This window comes from Bubalus kerabau, chromosome 4 (assembly GCF_029407905.1).
Source record: "Bubalus kerabau isolate K-KA32 ecotype Philippines breed swamp buffalo chromosome 4, PCC_UOA_SB_1v2, whole genome shotgun sequence".
Lineage (NCBI taxonomy): Eukaryota > Metazoa > Chordata > Mammalia > Artiodactyla > Bovidae > Bubalus > Bubalus kerabau.
Window position 1 is genome coordinate 143,876,185 of NC_073627.1, and position 24,643 is coordinate 143,900,827.

General features: G+C 41.7%; 1 protein-coding gene across 21 annotated transcripts in view; it reads right to left on the minus strand.

The window, feature by feature from the left end:
* The window catches only part of FRMD3 (FERM domain containing 3), a 396,931-nt gene that overhangs the window by 100,087 nt on the left and 272,201 nt on the right, over window positions 1–24,643 (minus strand). For all 21 annotated transcript variants that reach the window (XM_055578891.1, XM_055578904.1, XM_055578895.1 and 18 more), the window contains 2 exons: window positions 19,446–19,569; window positions 981–1,068 (listed from right to left, as the gene is read on the minus strand). In XM_055578891.1, coding sequence (XP_055434866.1) covers window positions 981–1,068; window positions 19,446–19,569 — 212 coding nt within the window. The remainder of the gene's footprint in view (window positions 1–980; window positions 1,069–19,445; window positions 19,570–24,643) is intronic.

A 24,643-nucleotide genomic window follows, 5' to 3' on the forward strand; every position in this document is an offset into this window, starting at 1 on the left:
CCCACCAGGCTCCTCCGTCCATGGGATTTTCCAGGCAAGAGTACTGGAGTGGGGTGCCATCGCCTTCTCCGAAGAAATGTCCTAGTATGACTCAAAAACACACCTTTAAGAGCCTGGTTGATATAAATGCTTAGTTTAGGATTCAGGTTAGTGTCTGGTTTATGTGCAGTGGGTTTAGGTTATGAAAAGAACACTGTTTTCATAAAACGCTTCTGAAACACATGTGCTTGAGTACCACGTTGGGATCTTGTTTAAAAGGCAGGTTCCAGGTTCCCCAGAGATGCTGATCGATGGCTCTGGGGTGGGGCCTGAGTGTTTCTGATACACGTGGTCTTGATCTCCCACTTGAGAGAAAAACTGTCAAGTAATTCAAGTAAAGGAAGAAAGAAAAATATATACTCTAAAGATCAATTAAAAGATTTTCCCTTCCACTTGTGTGTGTGCTATGTTGCTCCAGTCGTGTCCAACACTTTGCGACCCCATGGACTGTAGCCTGCCAGGCCTCTCTGCAATGAGATTCTCTAGGCAAGAATACTGGGGTGGGTTGCTATGTCCTCCTCCAGAGGATCTTCCCAACCCAGGGATCAAACGCATGTCTGTTACATCTCCCTGCACTGGCAGGTAGGTTCTTTACCACTAGCGCCACCTGGGAAGCCCTTCCTTCTGCTTACCCATTGTTAAAGACTGCATTCTTGCTGGCAATGGCCTTTGCAAACAAACCTGTTAGGATCCCACAACTTCTCAGGGGGTAAAACCATCCAATTGATAGATGAGTGAATGAGCAAGAAATTAGAAGACTGCAATGGAGAAAATCAACTACCCAAACGTGTGACTGCAGGACACTGTTGTCCCTTCTCATTAGGGGTGATGGATCAGGCTGTGGGAATATCCTAGAAGGGCTCCTTTAGGCCTGTATACCAATTAACTGTCTTTTGGGTGAAACAATCATTATCTGTCAACCTGTGGAGAGAGGTAGTTACCTTGCACGGGTGAGGATCCACCCCATAGGTTTCCAAAGTGTGAGCTTTCAGGAGTAAGTTAAATTCAGCAACTGGTGGGCTCTGCCCTCTGAAATCACATAAGATTCAGGGAGTTAACATGAAAAATAACAGAACCATGGAGTCCCTTCAATCAATAAAATGTATTCTTAACTAAATCAAGAGAGAAATCCCTATAGAAACAGTGATCAATAAACTGGTCATTATTCCTCTCACAAGCAACTTGTGCTAAGAAATCTTAGCCCATGTTCCTTGGTTAATTGTTCCATAATAAACACACATGTGCTGTAAAGACTCCAGTGACCTGGACAGTTAAATCAAGGTTATCAAGTTACCAATAAGTAGGCCCTTGCAAATCCAATCTTAATACAAACTAAAACTCAGCATCTGTTCTTTCCTACTTATTTCAAAAGATTCTCCAGGATATAGGGCATTTTTTTCTTGTTTGGGGTAGAAAGTGTTACACCATCAGCAGCCTAAACAGAGCCATCCAGGAAAGAAGAGTTGCCAACCATTCTATTGGAAAGCCCTGGATTTTGAAAGGAAATCTCAGCCATTTCTAGTCTGAGCTGTGTCCTCCAGGGTGGTAAACAAGGTCTTGGCCCCAGGAAGAGAAAGGGGGCTGCAAATATAGATGGCTGTGAAGTCCTTTCAGGGCTAGCTTCCAAACCAGGATTGTACAGCATTTCAAAGACTCTGCTTTTGACTAACATTAATATCTCACATGTATCATAGAGAATCCAAACCATTCTCCAAGGATAGTAAGTAACCTGAGCAACCAAGAAGAGTTTGCTAACAACAGGAATTCAGTTTTATAGTCACAGTAAAACTATACTGCAATATTAATTCTATTTCCATGCATGCCTCTCCCCAAAGATGGATTCCCTTCCCACCCGCTCAAGACAGCTAAGAGTCCTTATGCTTCTAATCAAAACAGTATCCCATTTTTATTCTCGGTGAAGCTTTTCAAGATCTCTTTATTCTGAATATTCACCCTGATACATCTAAGGAACATCTTTATTCATTTGTCAAGATGAGCACTGTGGTTGTTTAGTCACCAAGTCGTGTCCAACCCTTTTGCAGCCCCATGAACTATATAGTCCCCCAGGCGCCTCTGTTCTTGGGATTTCCCAGGCAAGAATACTGGAGTGGGTTGCCATTTCTTTCTACAGAGGATCTTCCTGACCCATGGATAGAACCCGTGTCTCCTGCATTGGCAGGCAGATTTTTTACCACTGAGCCACCTGGGAAACCCAAGCATTATAGGGACACTTTTCATCAGACAACTCTTCTTTTTCTAATTTTCCTTCTTTATTTTTGGCTGTGCTGGGTCTTTGTTGCTGCATGGGCTTTTTTTTTAGTTGTGGCGAGTGGGGGGTTGCATTCTTGTGGCAATGCACAGGCTTCTCTCTGCAGTGGTTTCTCTTGTTGTGGAACATGGGCTCTAGAACTCAACAGGCTTCAGTAGTTGCAGCTTCAGCTCTAGAGCATCATGGGCTCAATAGACATAGAGCATGGGCTTAGCTGTTTCAAGGCATGTGGGATCTTCCCAGATCAGGGACTGAACCAGTGTCTCCTGCATTGGCAGGCGGATTCTTTACCAGTGAGCTACCAGGGAGGCCCCCAGACAACTCATCTTTGGCCATTGGATTTTTTTCTTCTCTTCACAGTCTCTTTCCTCACCTCAACCACTCTCTGTCGCTTCTGTCTTTTGAGAGACCCTAGTAAATGGATCTTGAAACTCCTAGTATTATCCTCTATGTCTTTTTAAGCTTTCATTCTTTAAATCTGCTTTATATATTACATTCCAAATTATTTCTTTATTCAAGCCTCCAGTTTAATTTCTTCTTCAGCTGTGTGCATCCTATTTTTCATCCCATTTATGAGTGATTTTTAAAATATCAATTAAATGTTTCACTTCCAATGTAATATTTACTTGGCTCTTGAAATAGATGCCTGTTCCTGTTTTATGAAATAAATTCTTCTTTCTCCTCTGAGGATATCTACTTGGTTTCTTTTAAAGTCCAATCCCTTCGATTCCATTAATACTACTTTCTTGGTGACCGCCCTTTGATTTGCTGCATCCGAGTGTCTTATTCAATGAACTGATGTTCCCTTCATAAGTGTTTGGTGATTCTTGGTTTGATGCTCATCCTTGTATTTTATGTTATTTGTTTAGTACAATGGCCTCCAGAGGGTGTAGGGAAGGGCAGGACATGCCATATGAGAAGAGTATGAGTTAGTAACTTGATTTCAGGCTGAAGACTGTAGTTCCTTCAGGGTATTATCCATACGAGTACCTCCAGCTCAAGCCTGCTATTGCCTATGACTTAGCACAAGGGAACCAATGTTCCAAATGCACCCACCATGATGGCTGCCCCGTTATCTGTTGCCAGAAGTACACAGAACCACTCCTATTCTCTATATGTGTTTGACCTGGATTCCTTCCATTTGTTTCCTATCTTCCAGAGATACCACAGGACTGCTGAGGCAAAGATGGTAGTCTTTCTTGCATCTGCTTTCTAATACATTTTCTATTATCCACAGGGACTTGGAGAAGGAAGGGAAGAGAGCCAGATATGCTACCTTTTTCTTTTAATAGAGGGGATAATCTTTAAATTCATCCTTTACAGAAGGAATTTGAGGGATTAACTCAAACACCTGCTTTAGGAGAGTTGCTGCTGCTGCTAAGTCGCTTCAGTCGTGTCCGACTCTGTGCGACCCCATAGATGGCAGCCCACCAGGCTCCCCCGTCCCTGGGATTCTCCAGGCAAGAACACTGGAGTGGGTTGCCATTTCCTTCGCCAATGCATGAAAGTGAAAAGTAAAAGTGAAGTTGCTCAGTCGTGTCTGACCCTCAGTGACCCCATGGACTGCAGCCTTCCAGGCTCCTCTGTCCATGGGATTTTCCAAGCAAGAGTACTGGAGTGGGGTGCCATTGTCTTCTCCAGCTTTAGGAGACTTAAGTCTTTCTAAAGCCTTTCCTGATTTTCTTTTCAGTTTTGGTGTTCTGAAATTTCACTGGGATATATATAAAAGGTGCCTCTTGATTTATTCACCCTGCTCGGCACTATATGACCCTTTCAATCCATCAAATCCATCAGGATCATTTCTTTGATTCTTTTTTTTCAAGTCATAGTCATAATTATTTCTCTTCTTGACAAAATAACAAAAGATTGAAGAAAATCACCAAGTATTTTGTTGGAGAAGGGAAAAGGGAGTTTCTGAAAGTTTTTTCAAAACATACAGGTATTTCTCTCTTCATAGCTCTCTCATAAGTTCCTGAAGTAAATGCCTATGTTTCACCAGAAAATAAAGAAAATTATTGAATCCAAATATTAGGGGCTTCCTGCCTCCTTACCATGCCCACCCCACCCTCACATACACACTGTCTCTATTCTTTCTCTCTTACTCTTTCATACACTCACTCTACCCCCTGGCAGGGAACAAAGCACAAAGCTGAGCTGACCGGCATGTTCCTAAGCAGCACCCCACTCTGGTGGCCCTCAAAGCGAACCTTCAGCTCAATGGCCCAGATGGAGGCCAAAGAGAACCAGGACTAGAGGGAAAGTGGCTCAGTGCCTCCCACAGCCACAGGCCATCAGCTCTGCTCCAGGAAATCCTGCTGCTTCACATGAAAGGCTCTCACTCTGCCCCATACTAAGAGCTCCTCTGCTCCAGAGAGCTGGCCATTCCCCTTAGTGGTAAACTGTCAGCCTTTTTTGTCTAAGCTGCATATTGGCTTTTTTTTTTTAATTGGAGGATAATTGCTTTACAATGTTTTGTTGGTTTCTGCTGTGCAATGATGTGAATCAGCCACAAGTATACATATCTTCCCTCCCTCCTGAACCTCCTTCCAACCCCTCCCCCATCCTACTCCTCTAGGTTGTCACAGAGCACCAGGTGGAGCTCTTGGTGTTATACAGCAACTTTGCACTAGCTACCTATTATAAACATGGTATTGCATATGTTTCATTGCAACTCTCTCAAAAACCATCCCACCCTTTCCCTACCCCACTGTGTCCACAGGTCTGCCCTCCATGTCTGTGTCTCCATTCCTGCTCTGCAAACAGGTTCATCAGATACATTTGTCTACATTTCATATATACGCATTAATATATGATATTTGTTTTTCTCTTTCTGACTTACTTCAGTCTATATAACAGGATCTAGCTTCATCTACCTAAGTTCAACTGACTCAAATTCATTCCTTTTTATGACTGAGTAATATTCCATTGTATGTGTGTATGTGTGTGTGTATATATATATATACACACACACATATACATATCATAGCTTCTTTATCCATTCATCTGCCGATATACATCTAGGTTGCTTATATGTCCTAGCTATTGTAAATAGTGCTGCAATGAACATTGAGGTACGCGTGTTTTTTTGAATTAAGGTTTTCTCAAATTGTGTGTGCCTAGTAGTGGGATTGCTGGTAGTTTTATTCCCAGATTTTTAAGGAATCTCCCTATTGCTCTCCATAGCGGCTATGTCAATTTACATTCCCACCAACAGTGCAAAAGGGTTCCCTTTTCTCCACATCTCTCCAGCATTTATTGTTTGTAGACTTTTTGATGATGGCCATCCTGACCAGTGTGAGGTGATACCTCATTGTAGTTTTGATTTGCATGTTTGTAATAATGAATGATGTTGAGCATCTTTTCACGTGTTCATTACTCATCTGCATGTCTTCTTTGGAGAAATGTCTGTTTCTCCAAAAACTGCAGAAACATTTTTTTCCCATTTTTTGATTGGGTTGTTTGTTTTTCTGATATTGAGATGCATGAGCTGCTTGTATATTTTGGAGATTAATCCCTTGTCAGTTGCTTCATTTGCAATTATTTTCTCACATTCTGAGGGTTGTCTTTTCATCTTGTTTATAGTTTCCTTTGCTGTGCAAAGACTTTTAAGTTTAATTAGGAACCATTTTTTAATTTTTGTTTTTATCTCCATTACCCTGGGAAGTGAGTCAAAGAGGATCTTGCTGCCATTTATGTCAAAGAGTGTTTTGATTATGTTTTCCTCTAAGAGTTTTATAGTTTCTGTAAACTGTACATTGTTTATTCTTGAAATTCAAGTTCAGTTTTAAAGCACACCTTTTCTATTAAATCTGGGAACAAGTTAATTTTGAAAGGTTATAATTTAGAAGTTCATATTGGAAAGTGAGGAATTTTTGCTTACCTAGGTGGTCTCTTTTTGACCACTTTCCTGTACTTTTATATGATGAGCATCTAATTGCAAACACTCCACCCCGGACGGTAGCAGGGATGCAGTGCTATACAGCTCTGGAGAGCACACCATTGAACTCAAAGACTTCTTTTCATCCAGAGCATCATCCAGAAGTGAAAAGGCAAGCCCCAGTGTGGGAAAAGATTTTGGCAACGTGTGCAATAAAAAAGGACTCCTATGTAGAATTAAAAAAAAAATCCTCCAATAAATCAATAACGAACAATAAAATAATTTTAAAAGATAACTCAGAAGGAAAAATGGCAAGAGACTTGAATACATACTTCACAGAATAAGATATTCAAATAGCTAATAATCACATGAAAATGTCCTCAACTTCTTTAAGGTCAGGAAAATGAAAAACTTTAAGAAGTTATTTACACATTCATTTGACAGCCAAAATTTAAAAGAATACCAAGCACTCATGAGAATGTGCAGCAAAAGCAACTGTCATATACCTCTGGTGGAAGAGTAATTTGATAGAACTATCTGGAAAACTGACATTATCTACTGAAGTTAAACATACTGACCTATAACACGGCAATTCCACTCAAAATTATACACACAACAGGCTCTAGACCTGTTGCATCAAGAAACACATAGAATTTTCACAGTAGTGCCATTTGTAATAACAAAAAATAGGAAACGAATGTCTACCAACAGTAGATTGGATATACAATGGAACACTATACAGCTGTGAAAAAAATGAATTCAAGCCACACACAAAATGAGTGACCACTACAAAAATAAAACTGAATGAAACAGGCCAGATATAAACATATACTCACTGAATGAACTCCATTTATATGACTTTTTCAAATTAGCAAAACAAAACTAAAATATTTAGAGTCAAAGATGTGATTACCTTTCAGGGAGAAGGGAGAAGATAAATATTGGAAAGGGGCAAAATAGGGACTTCTGAGGAATTACCAATTCTCTCTTTGACCTGGGTGGTGGTTACATACACACTTGCTTTGTAATTTATGTTTTGTTGACTTTTCTGAGCTGGTATTGTGCTTCCACTTCTAAGAGTTTAAGAAAAAAAGGAAAGGAAAGGAAAAAGACTGTGAAGCACTGGGGACTCATACACTATGGATGTGAAGGGAGCAGCCCTTTCAGCAAACAAGCTACCATCTCCTAGAAAAGCTGAAATTGTGCAAACTCCATGACCCAGGTCTGAACCTGCTTTCTACACCTAGGTTGTATCTATGCTAGGGACTCTTTTACTTATATCCCTATGAGAAGTATTCAAGAAGCCATAGCAATTTTGTTTATAACAGCAGAAACCTAGAGACGATGTCCATCAACAGGAGAATGAATACATTAAATGTGACATGTTCATATGATAGAAAATTAATTACACAGAAGCAGAAATGAACACCTATGACTGTATGCATCAATGTGAAGAACCTCAAAACCATGATATTGGTGGGGGGAAAGTGAAAAACATGGATAGAGTTTGATTTCATTTGTATGAATGTCAAAAACAGGAAAAAAAAGTATATATTACTTACTGATGTATAGAGTATATTTATAAAAGCAAAATAAGAGAATGAATAGCCTAAAATTCAGAATAGCATAGAGAAGGAAGGGAGGTGATTTGGGAGGGTCAGGTTAGGAGACCTGAGAGCATCTGGTACTGTTCTAATTCATAAGCAAAGTTATGGGGTCATGGGTGTTTTTCAACCACTCTTTAAATTACACATATATTGCATATACTCTTTTATATTTTATTCATTTACAATGATTAAAAGAGAAATAATTCCTGCCTTTTTTAATAGAAGAATTACTGGGTGAAGCATTACACAATCTAAAAGCACTGCTGAATTAAACAGAATAGGTCAGGAATATAACAGATATCCATGCAGAGCCACCTTTTACTAAACTCTCCTGTTCTGAGCAATATATAATTGTCTATATTGCCAGGCAGTAGATATATATATAGATATATATAGATATATTTTCACTTAATATTCATCAAGCAGGAATTCTTATGCTTATTTTATAGATGAGGTTTCTGATACTTAAAGAGGAAGAGTAACCTGTTCAAGGTTACTCAAGTATTAAGTGGAGGAGTGAATACAAATCCAAGGCAGCCTGGTTCCAACATGCTTCTCAGGACCTGCACTACCAACACGATATGGGCCAGGGCCATCTGCCTGCTCTCGTGGATACCAGGCTGAGTATTTCCAACTGACATGGTTTCTACTGGTTCTTCTAGAAAGCATTTTTCAAATTCTAAGCATTTCATCTTATCAGTGATGAGGCACTCCATCCCCGATGACAGATATTTAGATCTGATTAGACAGCAGTGATGTTTCCATTTTAATCTAGGTCAGAGATCCCCAGACTAGACTCTCTGTGCGCTAAATCCAGATCACTGTCTGGTTTTGCACAGCCCTGGAGCTAGGAATGTTTTTTGTTTTGTTTTGTTTTCCCATTTGTAAATGGCCCGAAACGATCAAAGAATAATTTAATGCCCTGTGAAAATTATGTGACGTTTGAATTTCAGTCTCCATCAATTAAGCTTTTTTTGAACAAAGACACACCCATTTGCTTGGGTACCATCTGTGGACACTGTCATGTTACGATGGCAAAAGGCGTGATTGCAACAGAAACCATGTGTCCTGCAAAGCCTAAGGTATTTACTAAATGGCCTAGGATAGAAAAGTTTGCTGAACCCTGATATAGGAACTGAACACAGGAATAGAAAACAACTGAAGCTGTGTCTGTCTGTTTCCATACAATGAAGATTAAAAATAGTACCTATCTCTAAGATTTGGTATAAAGAATAAACAATTAACAGATATAAAGCCATCAGATTAGCACCTGGCACAGAGCATGCTCCCTCCTTGTCCTCAGAATAGCATTTGTTCCCTTGCTAGCTCTGCACATGACTGAAATCAGAAATCTTTCTTTGGTGGAAGTGTCAGGAAAGCATGTCAAGATATTTACAATAGGGCAATGACCCCTCTTCAAAATAAAAGTACTAAAATTGGTATCATTTGCATTGGGTTTGACTTAGATCTTCAATGGCTACACACTTAACAGAGTTAATCTAAAAAATCATATACAAAGAAAGGCTACAAATGTTCAGAGAAGGAAAAGGGTTCAAAACCAAAAGGAAAAAAGTAGAGATCTCAACAGCACTAAGAAAATCCTGAGTTCCCCTGACTCATTAAGGAAGCAACCATTTAGTAGGTTTTCAGGAAGACACTAAGCTCAATTAAATAGAAATTTGTTTTTCTTTCAAATCTCCCACTGGCCATTTGTTTCTGGCAAAAACTCTGTTTGGTAATGGAAAATAATGATTTTCTATTCTTTAAATCTTGCACCAGGAACTGTTCTACTAAGATTAATAGTGTCTCTAATGAGATATTTAGAGATAAAGACCAGTGTTAAGCTGAATTCTTTTTTGAGAACAAATAATTCTTAAGATATGCTTTTCTAATAAAATAGGCAAGGTCAAGTGATTATGTATTTAGCTATATATCTTCTTTCTGCCTGTCTTGAATACCTTTTTATGGCCAAGAGGAACACTCTCTTATTGATTCTCCTTTAGCCTATCACTGCATAGAGTACAAAAATGCACAGCATCCCAAGAAGAAATGCAAATTATTAGTGGACCCTAATTGTGGAGTGAGGTGTGAATCTTGCCAGCAATGACTTGGGCCACTTGGAGCACAGTTGGACAGTGAAGGGGGAGGATTTGGCTCCACCTGATCCATTTGGGTCTGCAAGCTTCAGAATTAGGCTCATGGTTATAAGATCAATAGAATGATCTGCTACTGCAAAGTAGAATTCTCAACATGCCTTAGCTTAGGTTTTGGTGCAACTGGGTTGCAACTTTAGAGTTTGTTTACCACTGGCTTGAAAGCTTAAGAGTGCTCTCAGAACTTGCCCTTCAGCAGGGCTTGGATTCTTAGCATCCACGAGACTCTGGAGAGCTTGCTATGCTTTACAGCTTTGCTGTCAACTCTCTGAGCTTCAGGAAATCTCCTTTGCTCTTCAGTCCCACCCACGGCTCTCTGCACCTCAGATGATTATTTTTCTTCCTGTGGTCATGTCCGCCGCCATGGTCAAGGGATGTTCTGCCATGGCTCAAGGTCAGCAGTGCCTCAGAGGGGTTTCACTCAGCCTTCCCGCCCTGTCCAGCTTTGGCATACTGTCCTTCTTCACTCAGGGAAGGCCTGGGGCCCAGTGATGGTGGGAAAGCACAACTCACTCTGAAACCTCTGGGGTCCCAGACTCCAACTCACACTAGAGACTCTGGGGTTCCAACCAGTCAGGTCAGCCCACTCATAGTCGCTAAAGGCTTGTTAAAGGCTTAGCGTCCTCCCTGCCCCCCACCTCTGGCATATTCCTCCTCCTTTCCCTACCACCAGAGGTGAAAGCAGCAATGGGTCTCTGCTGCCCCAGGAAGGACATTCTGGATTTTAGTACATTGAGGTTTCTTTGCATCCTCATGTTCAGATGAGTTTTTAAAATATGACTTTGTAATTTATCTAGCTTATTGATGCTATCTTGGTGTTAGAGGGAGATCAATATCTCATGCTTTCCACATCCTAACTGGAAGAGTGCCCAGTCTGTCATTTCTCTTTACTTAGGGAAATTATATTCTATAAAATCTTTGAGGACCATTAGGGACCACATCAATGCAGAGCATTAAATAGAATGCTACAAATGTGGGTGATTGCCATGCTCTGAAGGAGACAGTGGTGATGCTCTGGGGCCAGGCAGGGACAAGACATACAGAAGAGCAGCCACTTAGAGAAACTTCAGGGTACTTTATAGGAACACTCAGGTTTCAGGTCAAGTTCTGTTGCTTCATAATTGTATAGCCTTGAATAAGTGAGTTTCTCAGGCCTCTGTTTCCTTATTGGTGAAACAAGGTGGTCACAAACAATCAAATGGAGGAAGAATGTGAATGGGCTGAGCAGGATGGTGGTGACTCAGGGAACAAATGACTCTTTTAAAGGGCACTGCTGCTTAGCTTTGCTGTGTTGGTCTCAGGGCTTTGTGTTAACAAATCCCGCAGGTGCAAGTAAAGCTCCAATTTTATTCCAACTGATTTCCATTTTTCAAAACTATTATCTGGCCTAAAAACATCTATCTGTGTCAGATGGTAGTCCAAGGATTATAATTATAACCCCTGCTTTGGACTCCAAGAGTCTCTCAAGTGTCATAATTAGCTGTCAAGTTTCTTTGCTTTGGACCAGTGACCTCTTGATATTCAAAGGCTTTGAATGTTAATTATAGCTATGGATGACCAATAAAAAATTCAGAAGCAAATTAGTTGTTGCTTCATGAATATTGTTTTCGATAGAATCTTTCAAAAACATCAGGCCATGGAGCACGTAGATGATGAAGAGGCTCCCAGCTAGTTGGAGAAGCAGCTGAAGATCACTGGGCTAGGTAGGTCATCTGACACTTCTACAGTTTCTAATACATAGTTATTCTTCAGCAAATATTTGCTGCATGAAGGGATGGACAGATATGTGGATGGATGGATGGATGGATGTATCATGGATGGGTGTGTGGATAGACGAATGGATAAATACACTTATAATTTCATCAAAAGTTCAAAATGTCTTTGATTCTATGCATAATTTAGAACCACATGTCAAGGGTAATCAAAGAGCGTAACAAGTGATGACTGAGTCCAGCTTGTAATACTACCCCTCTGTCCTTCTTCAAAGCCGTGTTGCACTTCCATGACATTGCTTTCTCCCTTCAAGTCACCTTAGCCAGATTTCATCTGTATAAGAAATGCTGATGGATTGGGTGCACACATCATTTCTCCCTGGCCTAGGAGCCTGGCAGGCTACAGTCTATAGGGTCGCAAGAGTTGGACACGACTTAGCGCTTTCTTTCTTTCGAGGCTTTCTAGAAATGTCCCTGACTCTAAGCCACATAATACAAAGATTTAGAAGTCGCTCAGTCGTGTCCGACTCTTTGCGACCCCATGGACTGTAGCCCACCAGGCTCCTCCATCCATGGGATTCTCCAGGCAAGAATACTGGAAAGGGTTGCCATTTCCTTCTCCAGGGGATCTTCCCAACCCAGGGATTGAACCGGGTCTTCCACATTGCAGGCAGACACTTTAACCTCTGAGCTACCAGGGAAGCCCTTCAGGAGGAGCATTTGATGCCAAATCATTCCATCTTCCCATTCCTAAGAAGAGTATTACACCAGAGAATGAAAATGGATTTGATAACCTACCAGAGATAGGGAGAGGGGTGGCAGGGAGAGAGAGAAAGGTAAGGAGAAAGAGATTCAGGGGCAGAGTTAGGGAGGAGGAAGGTAGAGGGAGGGAGGAAGGGAGGAAAGGAGATTCTAGGCTTTTGGAATAAGAGCCTTGAGAACGGAAAGAACACAGGGCAAGGGGAAAGAGGGATGACAGAGCAAAAGCACATTTTAAGAAAGATTGGGGTTGTAAAATAATCTGACATTTCCCCTCTTCCTTTTACACTGTAAACATTCTTCTCAAAACTGTACAAAATATTTTCCTAAGAGGGCTCTTAGGAAGCACAGGTAGAGGGTACTTCCATAGCAGGGCACTTATTTCTGGAAAGCTAGACATTTTTGAAATTATAAATCCTTGCCAGGAAGCCAGGGCACATGATTTACACAGAATGTGAGTTCTGAGAAATAAAAAGAGATAACGAGTCTGTTTAAAATACACCCAGTGTCGTCATTACTTCCAGCACAAAACACACTGTATTAGATCATTATGGGGATGGCTAATCCAATCATTTTTATGCTCTTTAAGGCAAGGGATACACCATTAAACTACCTCAATGCCAACTGAGATTTCTGAATATTTAAAAGCTGATGTCTTGTGACTGGAACTGATTCAAAAATCTTGGCTTCTAACGAGAAACCTGATGAACTGGTATTGAGAGGATTAGCTGAGTAGAAACTCCAGGAAAAACTTCCGGGAAGCCTATCAGGGTTCCTGAGAGTAAAGTCATTCTTATTCTTGATCGTCAACCCCCTCCAAGCACCCTCAGGGCTAATGGCAGAGATCATCCCTCTTAACCCAGATGGTTGGGATTAAAGCTGTGGAAAACAGAAACCAAGAGAGTAAAACATAACTGTCACATCCCCAGGGATTGTGGGGGCTTCCAATGTAGTGCTGGTGGTAAAGAACCAGCCTGCCAGCGCAGAAGACACAAGAGACACGGGTTCGATCCCTGGGTTGGGAAGATCCCCTGGAAAAGGAAATGGCAACCCATTCCAGTATTCTTGCCTGGGAAATCCCATGGACAGAGGAGCATGGTGGGCTACAGTCCATGGGGTCGCAAACAGTCGGACACAACAGCACATACACCCAGCAGGGATTATGGCAATGGCGTCCTCCAGCCACCAGAGGGCTCTAGAAAGAGGATATCCTATTTCTAAGCAGTCCTATTGCTAGAATCTCATCTCTGCATACCAAATTCAAAATGTATAAATCATGAGCTTGTTTCTTATACCAAATTTTAAAAACAAATATGGATCTTTTTGCCTTAAAATTATCTGCAGAGTGAGGATTTGTTGTTCAGTCGCACAGTCGTGGCTGACCCTTTGTGACCCCGTGGACTGCAGCACACCAGGCTTCACTGTCCTTCACCATCTCCTGGAGCTTGCTCAAACTCATGTCCATTGAGTTGGTGATGCCATCCAACCAGAGTCAGGATAATGAAGAAAAAATTGATTCTAGATCTGTTCTGAAAAGTCAGTGTTAGTCACTCAGTCGTGTCTGACACTTTGCAACCCCAGGGACTGTAGTCTGTCAGTCTGACACTTTGCAACCCCAGGGACTGTCCTCTGTCCATGGAATTCTCCAGGCAAGAATACTGGACTGAGTAGCCATTCCCTTCTCCAGGGGATCTTCCTGACCCAGGGATCGAACCCATGTCTCTTGCATTGCAGGCAGAATTCTTTACTATCTGAGCCACCAGGGAAGTCAGGTATTTAAAACAGGTCAGCGAACTAGAACCCATGGATCAAATCTGGTCCACAATCTGTATTGTCAATAAAGTTTTAGTGAATCACCACTTACTCATTTATGTATTGTCTATGTCACTCTACAGAAGCAGAGTTGAGCGGATGCTATGGAGACCATACAAAGAGCCAAACAAATCCATTAACTACACCTGATCTAAAAGAAGCATTTGCCTTCAGCAAGTTTTAGCACTAACATATATTCGAAAATGTGAATGATACGTATCTACATTCTTTAGTTCAGAGGACATTAAGAAGCCCAAAGATTCTTTTACAAAAAAATCTTTCTAAATAAACCTCTGTCAGCTATATACCTACTAGAATGGCCAAAATCCAGAACACTGAAAACACCAAATGCTGGTAAAGATTGTGGAACAACAAGAACTCATCGCTGGTGGGAATGCAAAATGGTACAGCCAACTTGGAAGACAGTTTGGCAGTTCTTACAAAATTAAATATACTCTTACCATACAATCCAACAATCATGCTTCCTGATATTTACCCAAAGGAGATGAAAATTTATGCCCACACAAAAGCCTGACCATGGATGATTATAATAACTTTATTCATAATTTCCAAAACTCGAAAGCAACCATATGTTCTAGGTAAAAGGATAAATAAACTGTGGTACATACAACAGAATATTATTCAGCAGTAGAAAGAAATGAGCTATCAATAGAAAGACAAGCAGGAATCGTAAGTACACACTGCTTAGTGAAAGAAGCTAATTTGAAAGGGCTGCATACTAGAAGGTTTCAACTACATGACATTCTAGAAAAGGCAAAGGAGACAGGTAACAGATCAGTGGTTGCCAGACGTTAGGGAGGGATGAATAAGGCAGAGCACGGAATATGTTCAGGGCAGTGAAATTTTTCTATATGCTATTATAATAGTGGATATATGTTATTATACTGTTGTCCAAATCCACAGAATGTACAACCTCAAGGGTGAACCCTAAAGTATATGGACTGTGCATCATACCTACAAATCAATGTAGTTTCATCTATTATAACAAATGTACCACTCTGGTGGGGGATGGACATAGATATGGGGGAAGTTGTGCAAGTAGAGGGGCAGGGAATATGGAGGAAATCTGTATACTTTCCTGTTCTTAATTCTGATGTGAAACTAAAACTCTTCTAAAAAGTAAAGTCTATTAAAACAAAAACTCTATTAGTCAATGAGATTGTGAAGGCCATTAAGAGATGTTTGCCAGCTGTTTCCACTTCACACCTTCTGGACACCTGAATCAGAACTGCACTTCCTGGCGGCTGTGTTGGGGCTTCCCTGGTGGCTCGGATGGTAAAGGATCCACCTGCAACGCAGGAGATTCGGGCTCGATCCCTGGGTTGGGAAGATCCTCAGGAGAAGGGAATGGCTACCCACTCCGGTATTCTTGCTTGGAGAACTCCATGGACAGATGAGCCTGGCGGGCTGTTGAGTGGGGCCATGTGACTAGTTCTGACACAGTGGATAAGCAGAAGTGACATGTATCACTTCCAAGCTAAAGCAAGGCTTTCCACAGCTCTTTTTCCTGGCAAATCCAAGCTCGTGACTGCCCTAAGGGCCAATGATGAACCAAGTCCCTCAGCTGACATCTCGTGGGTGTATATCAGAGCAAGAAACAAACATTTCTTGTTCTAACCCACTGAGCTTTTAGGATTGTTTCCTCAGGAAAATCTAGCTTACCTTGACTGATACAGAGATGATCAATAATTGTGGCATTACACTTGCAAAACTATGTCTTCTCCCCTCTGTCAGTCAGTGATGTGGCACATTTGAAGAGGCAAAGCTGACCCATGAACTTCATTTACATATCTCTTCAACATCTAAAAGAGTCTAAGCACTTAGTCCAAGCAGACTCTTACTAAAATCTTGGCCTTATATTTTCAAGCACCTCAAAATTCTGGAGTCTTTCTCTCTCTCTCTCTTTCTTCCCTCTAAAGAACTCTCTTATTAAGGTCTATCAAGCCACCTTGGGTCCACCTACAAGTGCTGTGTAGCCTCCTAAGAAGGAAAGATTTTCCTCTCTGATTAATTTTCTCTCAAGAATCACAACTTTAGTCCTTCCACAGAGAGCATAGGAGGAGAACGATTCTAATCAAGTAAAAAGGCTGGAGAAGGTTGTGAACCCCCAGAGCTAGCACTGTTTATCTGGCAAATCATGGTCCTTTTGCTAGTGTCTGAGAGTCTCTTTTGCCGTCTCTTTTGTTTTCTTTCTTGATTTTTTTCAGAAAACAGGTAGGAGCAGAACATTATTTGGAGGACCCTTCAAACCCCAACAAAAGCCAACTGGAAACCTTCCAGGAAGTTTCCATAACAACAGATCATTGATCATGCTTTATCCCTTTGTTGTGTGGGAGGGTCACAGATGTGATAACCATGGAGAGTAAGATAGTAACACCTTGGTGCAGCCTCACCAAGTCACAGACGGGTCTCGACCATCCATGACTCTTTCCCGGCACTCTCAGGTTTGCAGAGCAGTCCAGCCAAAGGCCCAGTTCCCACACAAGAAAATTGATACGTTCATGACCTTTGCACAAAGGGCTTGCTGATCCCCAGGGTCACCTCCAGTCCCTGCTGCAAGTTTCCAGCCAATTCTAGAAAGCCCCTTCTCTTCTACCTTATCAGCTTGGCTGCTCTTCTTATCTTCTCATCAAACCTGAAATCTCTCTCTGCTGCACTGATTCAGAAGCAAACATATGTCTACTTAAGGAGAAAAAGGAGCAGAAACACACAGGAAAATATCCTCTGAATCTCTCTTTGCAGTATCACATGATTTCTGGCTGTTTCATCCTCCACCCATACAACATTGACTTCTTCACAAGGGCCTTCTGGGCATCACAAATGTGTCGCAACAAAGCAAAGCAGTATTGGCCAAGCCGTGGCATCTACTTCTGGGATCTACAAACCACGGCTGACTGCTGATGCTCTATATTCTCTAGATGCATGATGACTACTTTCAGGGTTATCAACAAATTCAGGAGCTGGCACAAGGTCCAATCTACAGCTTTCTGAGTACAAAAAGCAATCTGGAATCTTCTTTGATCCACTCATTTACTCATGAAACTCAGTAGGTCACCAAGTCTTGCTTCAATGTCTCTCAAGAACCTCTTTAGTTTTTTCTACTCCTATTCTTGTGAGGTCCCCAGCATGTGTCCTGGATGACAGAACTAACTGGTTCTCCTACCACAGTCTCCACCCTCACCATGGTGATCACTGCGGAACATCCACATGACTACTAGGTTGCCTTATGGCTGCTCAGCCCAGGGGATAAGAGCATGGGTGTTAGTGTCAGGTAGGAACAAGGTTCAAGTCCAGACGCTGCTACTAACAAGTCCTTCACTCCAGGCTGTGCTTTCTTCACCTCAGATGGGGAACAACAATGGAACCTACCTTGTAGAGTTCGGGAAGACTGAGTGGGGTGATGTATGTTAGGCACTTAGCATAGTATTTTGGTATCCAGTAGGAGCTCAACAAACATTTATTATCATATGTTCCAAGCATCTGAGGCCCTGCAAATTACGTTCAGAGCAGACTGTTACACCTCCTTTCACTATTAAGCTGCACAGCGGCTGTGACTCCTTCTTCCCAAGGGTCTCACCCTGTGCTGCTCACATGCTGCTGGTCCACAGCCCTCATGGCAACATTGTGCTCAGTTGTTTCAGTTGCGTTGGACGCCTTGTGACCCCACGGACTGCAGCTTGCCAGGCTCCTCTGTCCATGGGATTCTTCAGGTAAGAATACTGGAGTGAGGTGCCATGCCCTCACGGGATCTTCCTGACCTAGGGATCGAACTTGTGGAATCTCGTGCATCTTCTGCATCACAAGCAGATTCTTTACTGCTGAGCCACCCGGGAAGCCCCATGGCAACATCAGGACTTTACTTTTACCTCCAGCCTGCTAGTCCCCGAAATGCAGAAAGAGTAGGCAGACTGTCATATTTTCAAAAAAACTTTCATTAGGAGATGATACCCTAAAATTACCCCTGGAAAAGGCACGTTAATTTCTGAAATTGGTACAATTTCTTGATGTCTAATCATCTTTATCTCTTAAGAACAAAGGTCTTACTAAAGCAGAACCATGCTGCCACTTTTAAGGCCCACATGTACAGTCTTCTTAAACTCACCAGAAGGGGGAGTGCCTGCATAAAGCAGGATCTCGGCACTCCCTCTCAAGGGGACAGTTATTTGTTCCAGGGCTCATAACCCAATGACATTAGTTGTGTGTGTGTGTGTGTGTGTGTATAATTACCAGGATCCCAGAAGGTGGAAGCATCTCAGTACTTGTAGTTCTTCATCCCTACTTGTCATATCACAGGCCATGCTTGCTATTATTATCAAAATGAATTCCCTGTGATTTGCAGGAATCTAAGTTCTAGTTACAGACTAGAATACCTAAGTTACCTGGATTCCAAACTGGTGATGATTCCTATCCATGCTTCATTCCTTCCTGTTAGCCTATGCATAGTAGAAGTACCACAATACTCAAAAGCCTGGAGCTAGGCCGCCTGGATTCAAATCCTGCCTCTATCACCTGCTAGCTGTGTGGTCTTTGGTAAAATGTTTAATCTCTCTGCGCTTCAGTTCCCTCAACTGTAAAATGGAAGAACGATGGCACCTATTTCCTGGACTACTGCAAAGATTAAATGAACCAATATGCACAAGTACTTAGAATAGTGTCCGATACACAGTGAATAAATACTGTATGTGATTTTGCTCCTTTTAATGGTACTACTCTGTAGTTGACAATCACCTTAGAGCCTCACAGACAAGGCAAAGAGAAGCAGACACTGAATCTGTTATCTTGAAAGCAGCTCAGTAAAGGAAACCTTGCCAATGGATCCTATTTTATTAATTCTTGGGGTCAAAATTTCAGCAAAGACCACCGGACAGGGGAGAGGCAATGCAAAGTTCAAAACATAAAGGATGGCTTAATTATCCTAGATTTCACTTTCAGAAACTCAGGGTAGTCAAAACCCATATGAAAATATATGGCTTTAATAATTGCTGATGGTTCATAAACAGCCACCCAGGGGACCCCACATCATTGAGACTGTCATTGATGGGGGACCTTGCCAGTGCCCAGAAATATTGCCCTGCCACCTGAAACAGTCTGCCCCCACATTACAAATATTTTTAGTTCACGACATGATTTACACATTCCCTGTAGTATGAATACTTTCTCACCTCTATCATTCCTACAAACGTCTACCGCTATTACCTGAGTTCATTTTTATGGATTTCCACTATTTTTCTTTCCAGCTTCTGTGACTGCTTGGGGAAAATCTCAAATTCACTGATGTAATTCTCAGGATGCTCATCAGGATCGTAATCACCAAGCTCAGCTGTAACCAATAAAAAATAAACAGAAAGATTAAAAACAACAAAAACAGGATATACATGGAATGGCTCCTGCCACCCAAAAGAAGAGAGTGGAACAAGCTCACGCAACAAAATGCGTTTGTCTCTATGGAAAGACTACAGCCTGAGTGTCTAGAAGGTCATATTCTAGTTTACATTTAGCTGTGTGATCTTGGACACTTGTTGAATGAACTCTCTGAGTCTCATTTTCTTCAACTATACAGTAAAGGAATTTAAATCGTTGTTTCTCAGTGGGGCACTATTGGCATTTGGGGAAATAAACCATTCTTTATTGTTCCAGACCTTCCTAGGTATGGTAAGACATTGAGCACTCCCACCCTTCAGGTTCTAGGTGGTGGTGGCTCACCCACTGTTGTGAACACCCAAAATGCCTCCCAATATTTCCAGGTGTTCCCCATAATAGGAGTGTTACCACCTCTATTTGGAACCCACTGAGTGTTCCTCAAGCCTCCTTTCTCTGAGTAGAAGAATTCCCTGACTGGAGCTGTTTACTCTGAGATTTGTGCAGGTGTGGCCCATGCAATGAAAAAAATCTAAACATAAAGGACCCAAGAGGATTTATTTATTTAAAAAATAAATGGATTGCTCTTCAAATTAAAGAGAGCATGTCTAAGTATGGCTGAGCATCCCTGATTAAGGTTTCTTTAAGGTTTCTGGCTTCTAATACAGGGTTCCTGCAGAGGGTCTTTAGGGGTAAAAAGAAATGCCTGCACATTTCTGAGCGCCCAGAAGGTCTATGAGAAGATGGACTAAGGATGAGCACTGACCACAGCCTGAAGCAGCAAAGGGGCTGTTCTTGCAATGGGAGTACATTCTACTGATTCCACAAGCTTTCTAAGAAAAATGAGCCAGAAGAGGCAAGCATCTCAGGCAGAAATAGCCCAGGAAAGTAAATTAAAGGTGGTGGGAAAACTGTATTGGAGGAACTTGATCATCAACATGACTTTGAAGTAGATAGAAATCAATATGCCTTGAGCACATCTGCAAAATCACATCCAACTCTGTAATTTGCATCTACTGTCCCTGTACTGTTGAATCATCTAATGATGGTAAAAGGACAAAACGGGGAGGAAAGCAAAGCTCTTTAAAGCTTCTCAATAGAGTTCAAATTACAGTACAACCTAAGTGTACACGACATGAGGAAGGACTTTCAAAATAAGATCCCAAATGTCAGCAGCCACAGAGGGGAAATTGATTAATTTGATATCAATATTAAAACATTTCACTAATATAGTCAAAATAATAAGTTGAAATAACATATTTGCAAAATACAAATCTGACAAAGGCTAATATCTAGAGTAAAGAAAAAAAAATCCTACAAATCTATAAGTAAATGGGGAGGAATTCCAATAGGAAAAGGTGAAGGAATGTCAACAGCCAATTCACAGAAGGGGAAACCCAAAGAGCTCATGTATGGAGAGTTGCTCAAACTCATCAGTGCTGAGGGCTATGCAAACCAAAACTCGAAGATGTCACTTTATACCTATAAGACTAACAAAAAGTTTAGTAAGTCGGATGATTCTATGTGTTGGCCGGAACATGAAGAAATAGAAGTGCTTATGACATATTTGAAGATTCTTGATGAATGCAGCTCTTCTAGAGAGCAAGCCCAGAGTATTTAGTTTAATCTTACAACCCAGCAAGCCCATTTCTGAGCATATATTCTAGAAAAACTCTAGATGCAACAAAAGATACGGGGCAACTTGGGTGTTCATTACTGCTGGGAGCAGTAAATAGCACAAGGGCAATATACCCCACTGGACTCTCTGCAGCAATTCAAAGCAACAAAATAGAACTATACCCAGAAATGTGAGTAGATTCCCCAGTGTTCTGAGCATAAAAAGGAAGGATTAAATATAGCCCCATTTAATTTATGAAACTTAAGAATATATACACACAAAACAATACTAATCATTTTATGAGGATGTATGTCAAGTCAATGATAAATACAAGAATCCAGTTGTTGCCTTTAGGAATGAAAATAAAGACTAATAAAAAAAAGGAAACTTAACCAATAGGACCAGGATGAAAGTGAGCCACCAACTAGTGATTAATTCAATCTAATCTAAAAAAAAAACCACCCATAACACACCGACACATATAAACACACACACACACACACACACATGACCCCTGTGAGCTGGCTGTGGACCCCAAAATTTAGGAAATGGTATAACTCAGAGCCTACTTTTCCATAGGGAGTGGATCACTGATAGTAAACTATGCCACACCCAATGCAAATGTCAGCTTACACAATGGTTAGTAGCATTGTTTGTGCTTATGTTGTTTTGTGTTGCATTTGTATTGTTCGTGGTGGGTACTTCTCCTTTCGGGAAAACTTGTGAGATACCATGGCCTTGTACTGCCAAACACAGCAAATAAGTAGCCTGGCAAATGCCAGCAAACTAAGAGAAGGAACTCCATGGAATCTGCACAGGGTTGCTGACAAGGTAAATGTCAACATCTGCCCCATCACTTGCCCTGCTTTCTTGTTCTTTGAAGCTTATCTTTGACTTCACCTGAAGCAAAAGCTTATGAATGATTAAGCTCATTTAAAATTCTGTTTTCCATCCCAAGAGGAGTTGGGCAAGCAGCATGTGGTTCTCTCCGGCGCATGGTATTGAGGGCAAGGTTACAACAAATAACATACACACATGGGCTGGCATGTGAGAATGTAAAATTAAAATAAAAGAGAATTTAATTGTCAGCAAAATCCAAAGAGCTGAAGCCAAATGATGAGTGTGATCAGATGATGGCAAAATAGGTATTGACTTTAAAGGGCACACAGGGCAGTGGCACTTCCCTTCTTTGGGGAGAGCTTGTTCCAAAAGAACTTGAGATACAAGACATTACAGCTCCAGGGTCGACTTCTTCAGAAGACTTCCCTCACCACCCTTGCTTGATGAGGGGCTGCATGGGATCAGAGTGGGGACCCCCTGTGTCCCTCTATGTAGACACTGAGACACCATCAAAACTTCCTATTTACCTGTCTGCCCCTACCCCACAAAGGGACTTCACATAACAATGCCTGCTACCTAGGAGTGTCCAATAAATGCTTGGAGAACACATGGATGAGGGAGTAAACCAATCACTCTTTCCCAGGTACAGAGATAGAGCATACTCTGGTGCAATTTATGCAAGTGCCCTGGTTCAATTAACATAGTGGAGAATTTACTATGTGCCAGACACAGGGGTACTGCAGTGAAAAAGACTCCCAGAGTCCCACTTCCATGAAATTTAGATTCTACATAAGAGGTGATGCATAATAAGCCCCCAACCAACTTAACAAGATAATTTCTGATATAAGTGCTTATTAAAAGACAACAAAACAGAGACACTAGAAAGAATAATGTGCAGAGAGAGGCTCCGTTAATAGTCCAGGAAGACTTCTTAGAGGAAGTGACATCTAACAGAGTTCTGAATAGCTAGAAGGAGCCACAGACCTACAGGGATTGGACATACCAGGAGTAGGAGATAAGATCAGTAATCCTGACATGTTACTGTTTTGCAGAAGGAACAGGAAAAGATGTGTACCAAGAAAGGCCAAAAATAGATCCCTAGGGCTTTGTGTGTTTGTTTTGCAATTTTCATTATGAAAGACAATGCAAAGCATGCATTGAAAATACTCACATTCAGTGTGTACAGGTAGCAAAACTCTAGGTGGCTGCCTGTTTTATATACTCAGAACATTCTGAAAGCTTAAAACATGCTCCTTCAAAGAATGTTAGCAAATAAGATGCCAATAAAGAGTCACATGCCCTTGGCTTTCTAATCCTTTACTCCACATTTCCTATCACTCTGAAAGCATAAGCAGTTCTGACAAAGCAGATCTTTATCTGCATTTGTAACGATCTCCAAGGCTGCTGTAATAACTCCCCCAGCCACAGAGAGTTTTATGAATCCAGCTTTTACTGGATTTGCTACAAATGGCTCGTGGACACCACTGTGTTTTTGAGCTAAAAGGCTTCTTTGAGGTCTGCCAGTCCATTTCCAACTCTGCTCTCCAGACAGCATCTGTGAGTGTGGCCAGTGATGATAGCAACGAGGGATGAAATGGGACCCTGATCATCTGGATGGGGGCTTTGTGGTTTTATCTCAAACATAAAACAGGATGGAGAGTTTCCCATTACAGATCCATATTGAGCTTGCCCTTGGAGAATTGACCATGATTCACAAATGCTTAAATGTGTTCTGAAACGCTCACAGGCTAGTCTGCCGCTCAGATTAGTATTGATTTGCTTTTCCTTTATGGAAGACAGTGCACCCTAACCAGGAACTTGCAGTCTTCACAGGAAAGAACCATGGGGTTCAAACATTCTTTAGCTCTGTGTATGAGAGGCAGCTTTCAGAAGCACGCACTCCACCTTGAAGTAGATGGAAGGACTAAATCTCATCAGGGTATCACCGTCATCCTGATTTTAAACTTGAATGTCTCCAAGGGTTTTAACAGTGCTGCCAAAACCTGCTGAGCAGCACTATGTTGCTCCCAGAGGAAGGGGAAAAGCAACACAGGTAGACTTCAGATTTCTCAAAGAGTGCGTACACTCAGAAACAGGGTCCTAGGAACCATTTCACAGCACAGAGCATCCCCTGGGGACAGTGGTGAGTGACAGTGAAACCCCAGGAGAATGATGGGGGTTTCTCTTAAGCTGTGAATGAAGCCTGGAATTGTGATCAGACAGGTGACTGTCATGAACCACTTATGACCCCAACATAAGCTCCTTCATTATTTCAGATCCTTTATAAGGGTGACATGCTCATTTGGTAATCTCTCTCTCACCCCCTTCCCTCCTTCCTTCCCTCCCTTCCTCTCTCTTTCAATCTCTCCCTCTCTCTGCAACCCTCCTCTCTTCTCCTAGTTCCCTTCCCCACCCTCTCTTTCTCTCATAAACATGTCATCAGCATCCAAGCTACAAATGGCTGGAACACCTGAGTCCCTCCAAACAGGCCCAGCTGCCTCCCGGCAGGCCCAGGGGAACAGAACATCTGAGTCATTCTCCACTTGTGTCCCGAGCCCTTCCCCATGGCAATGCATTG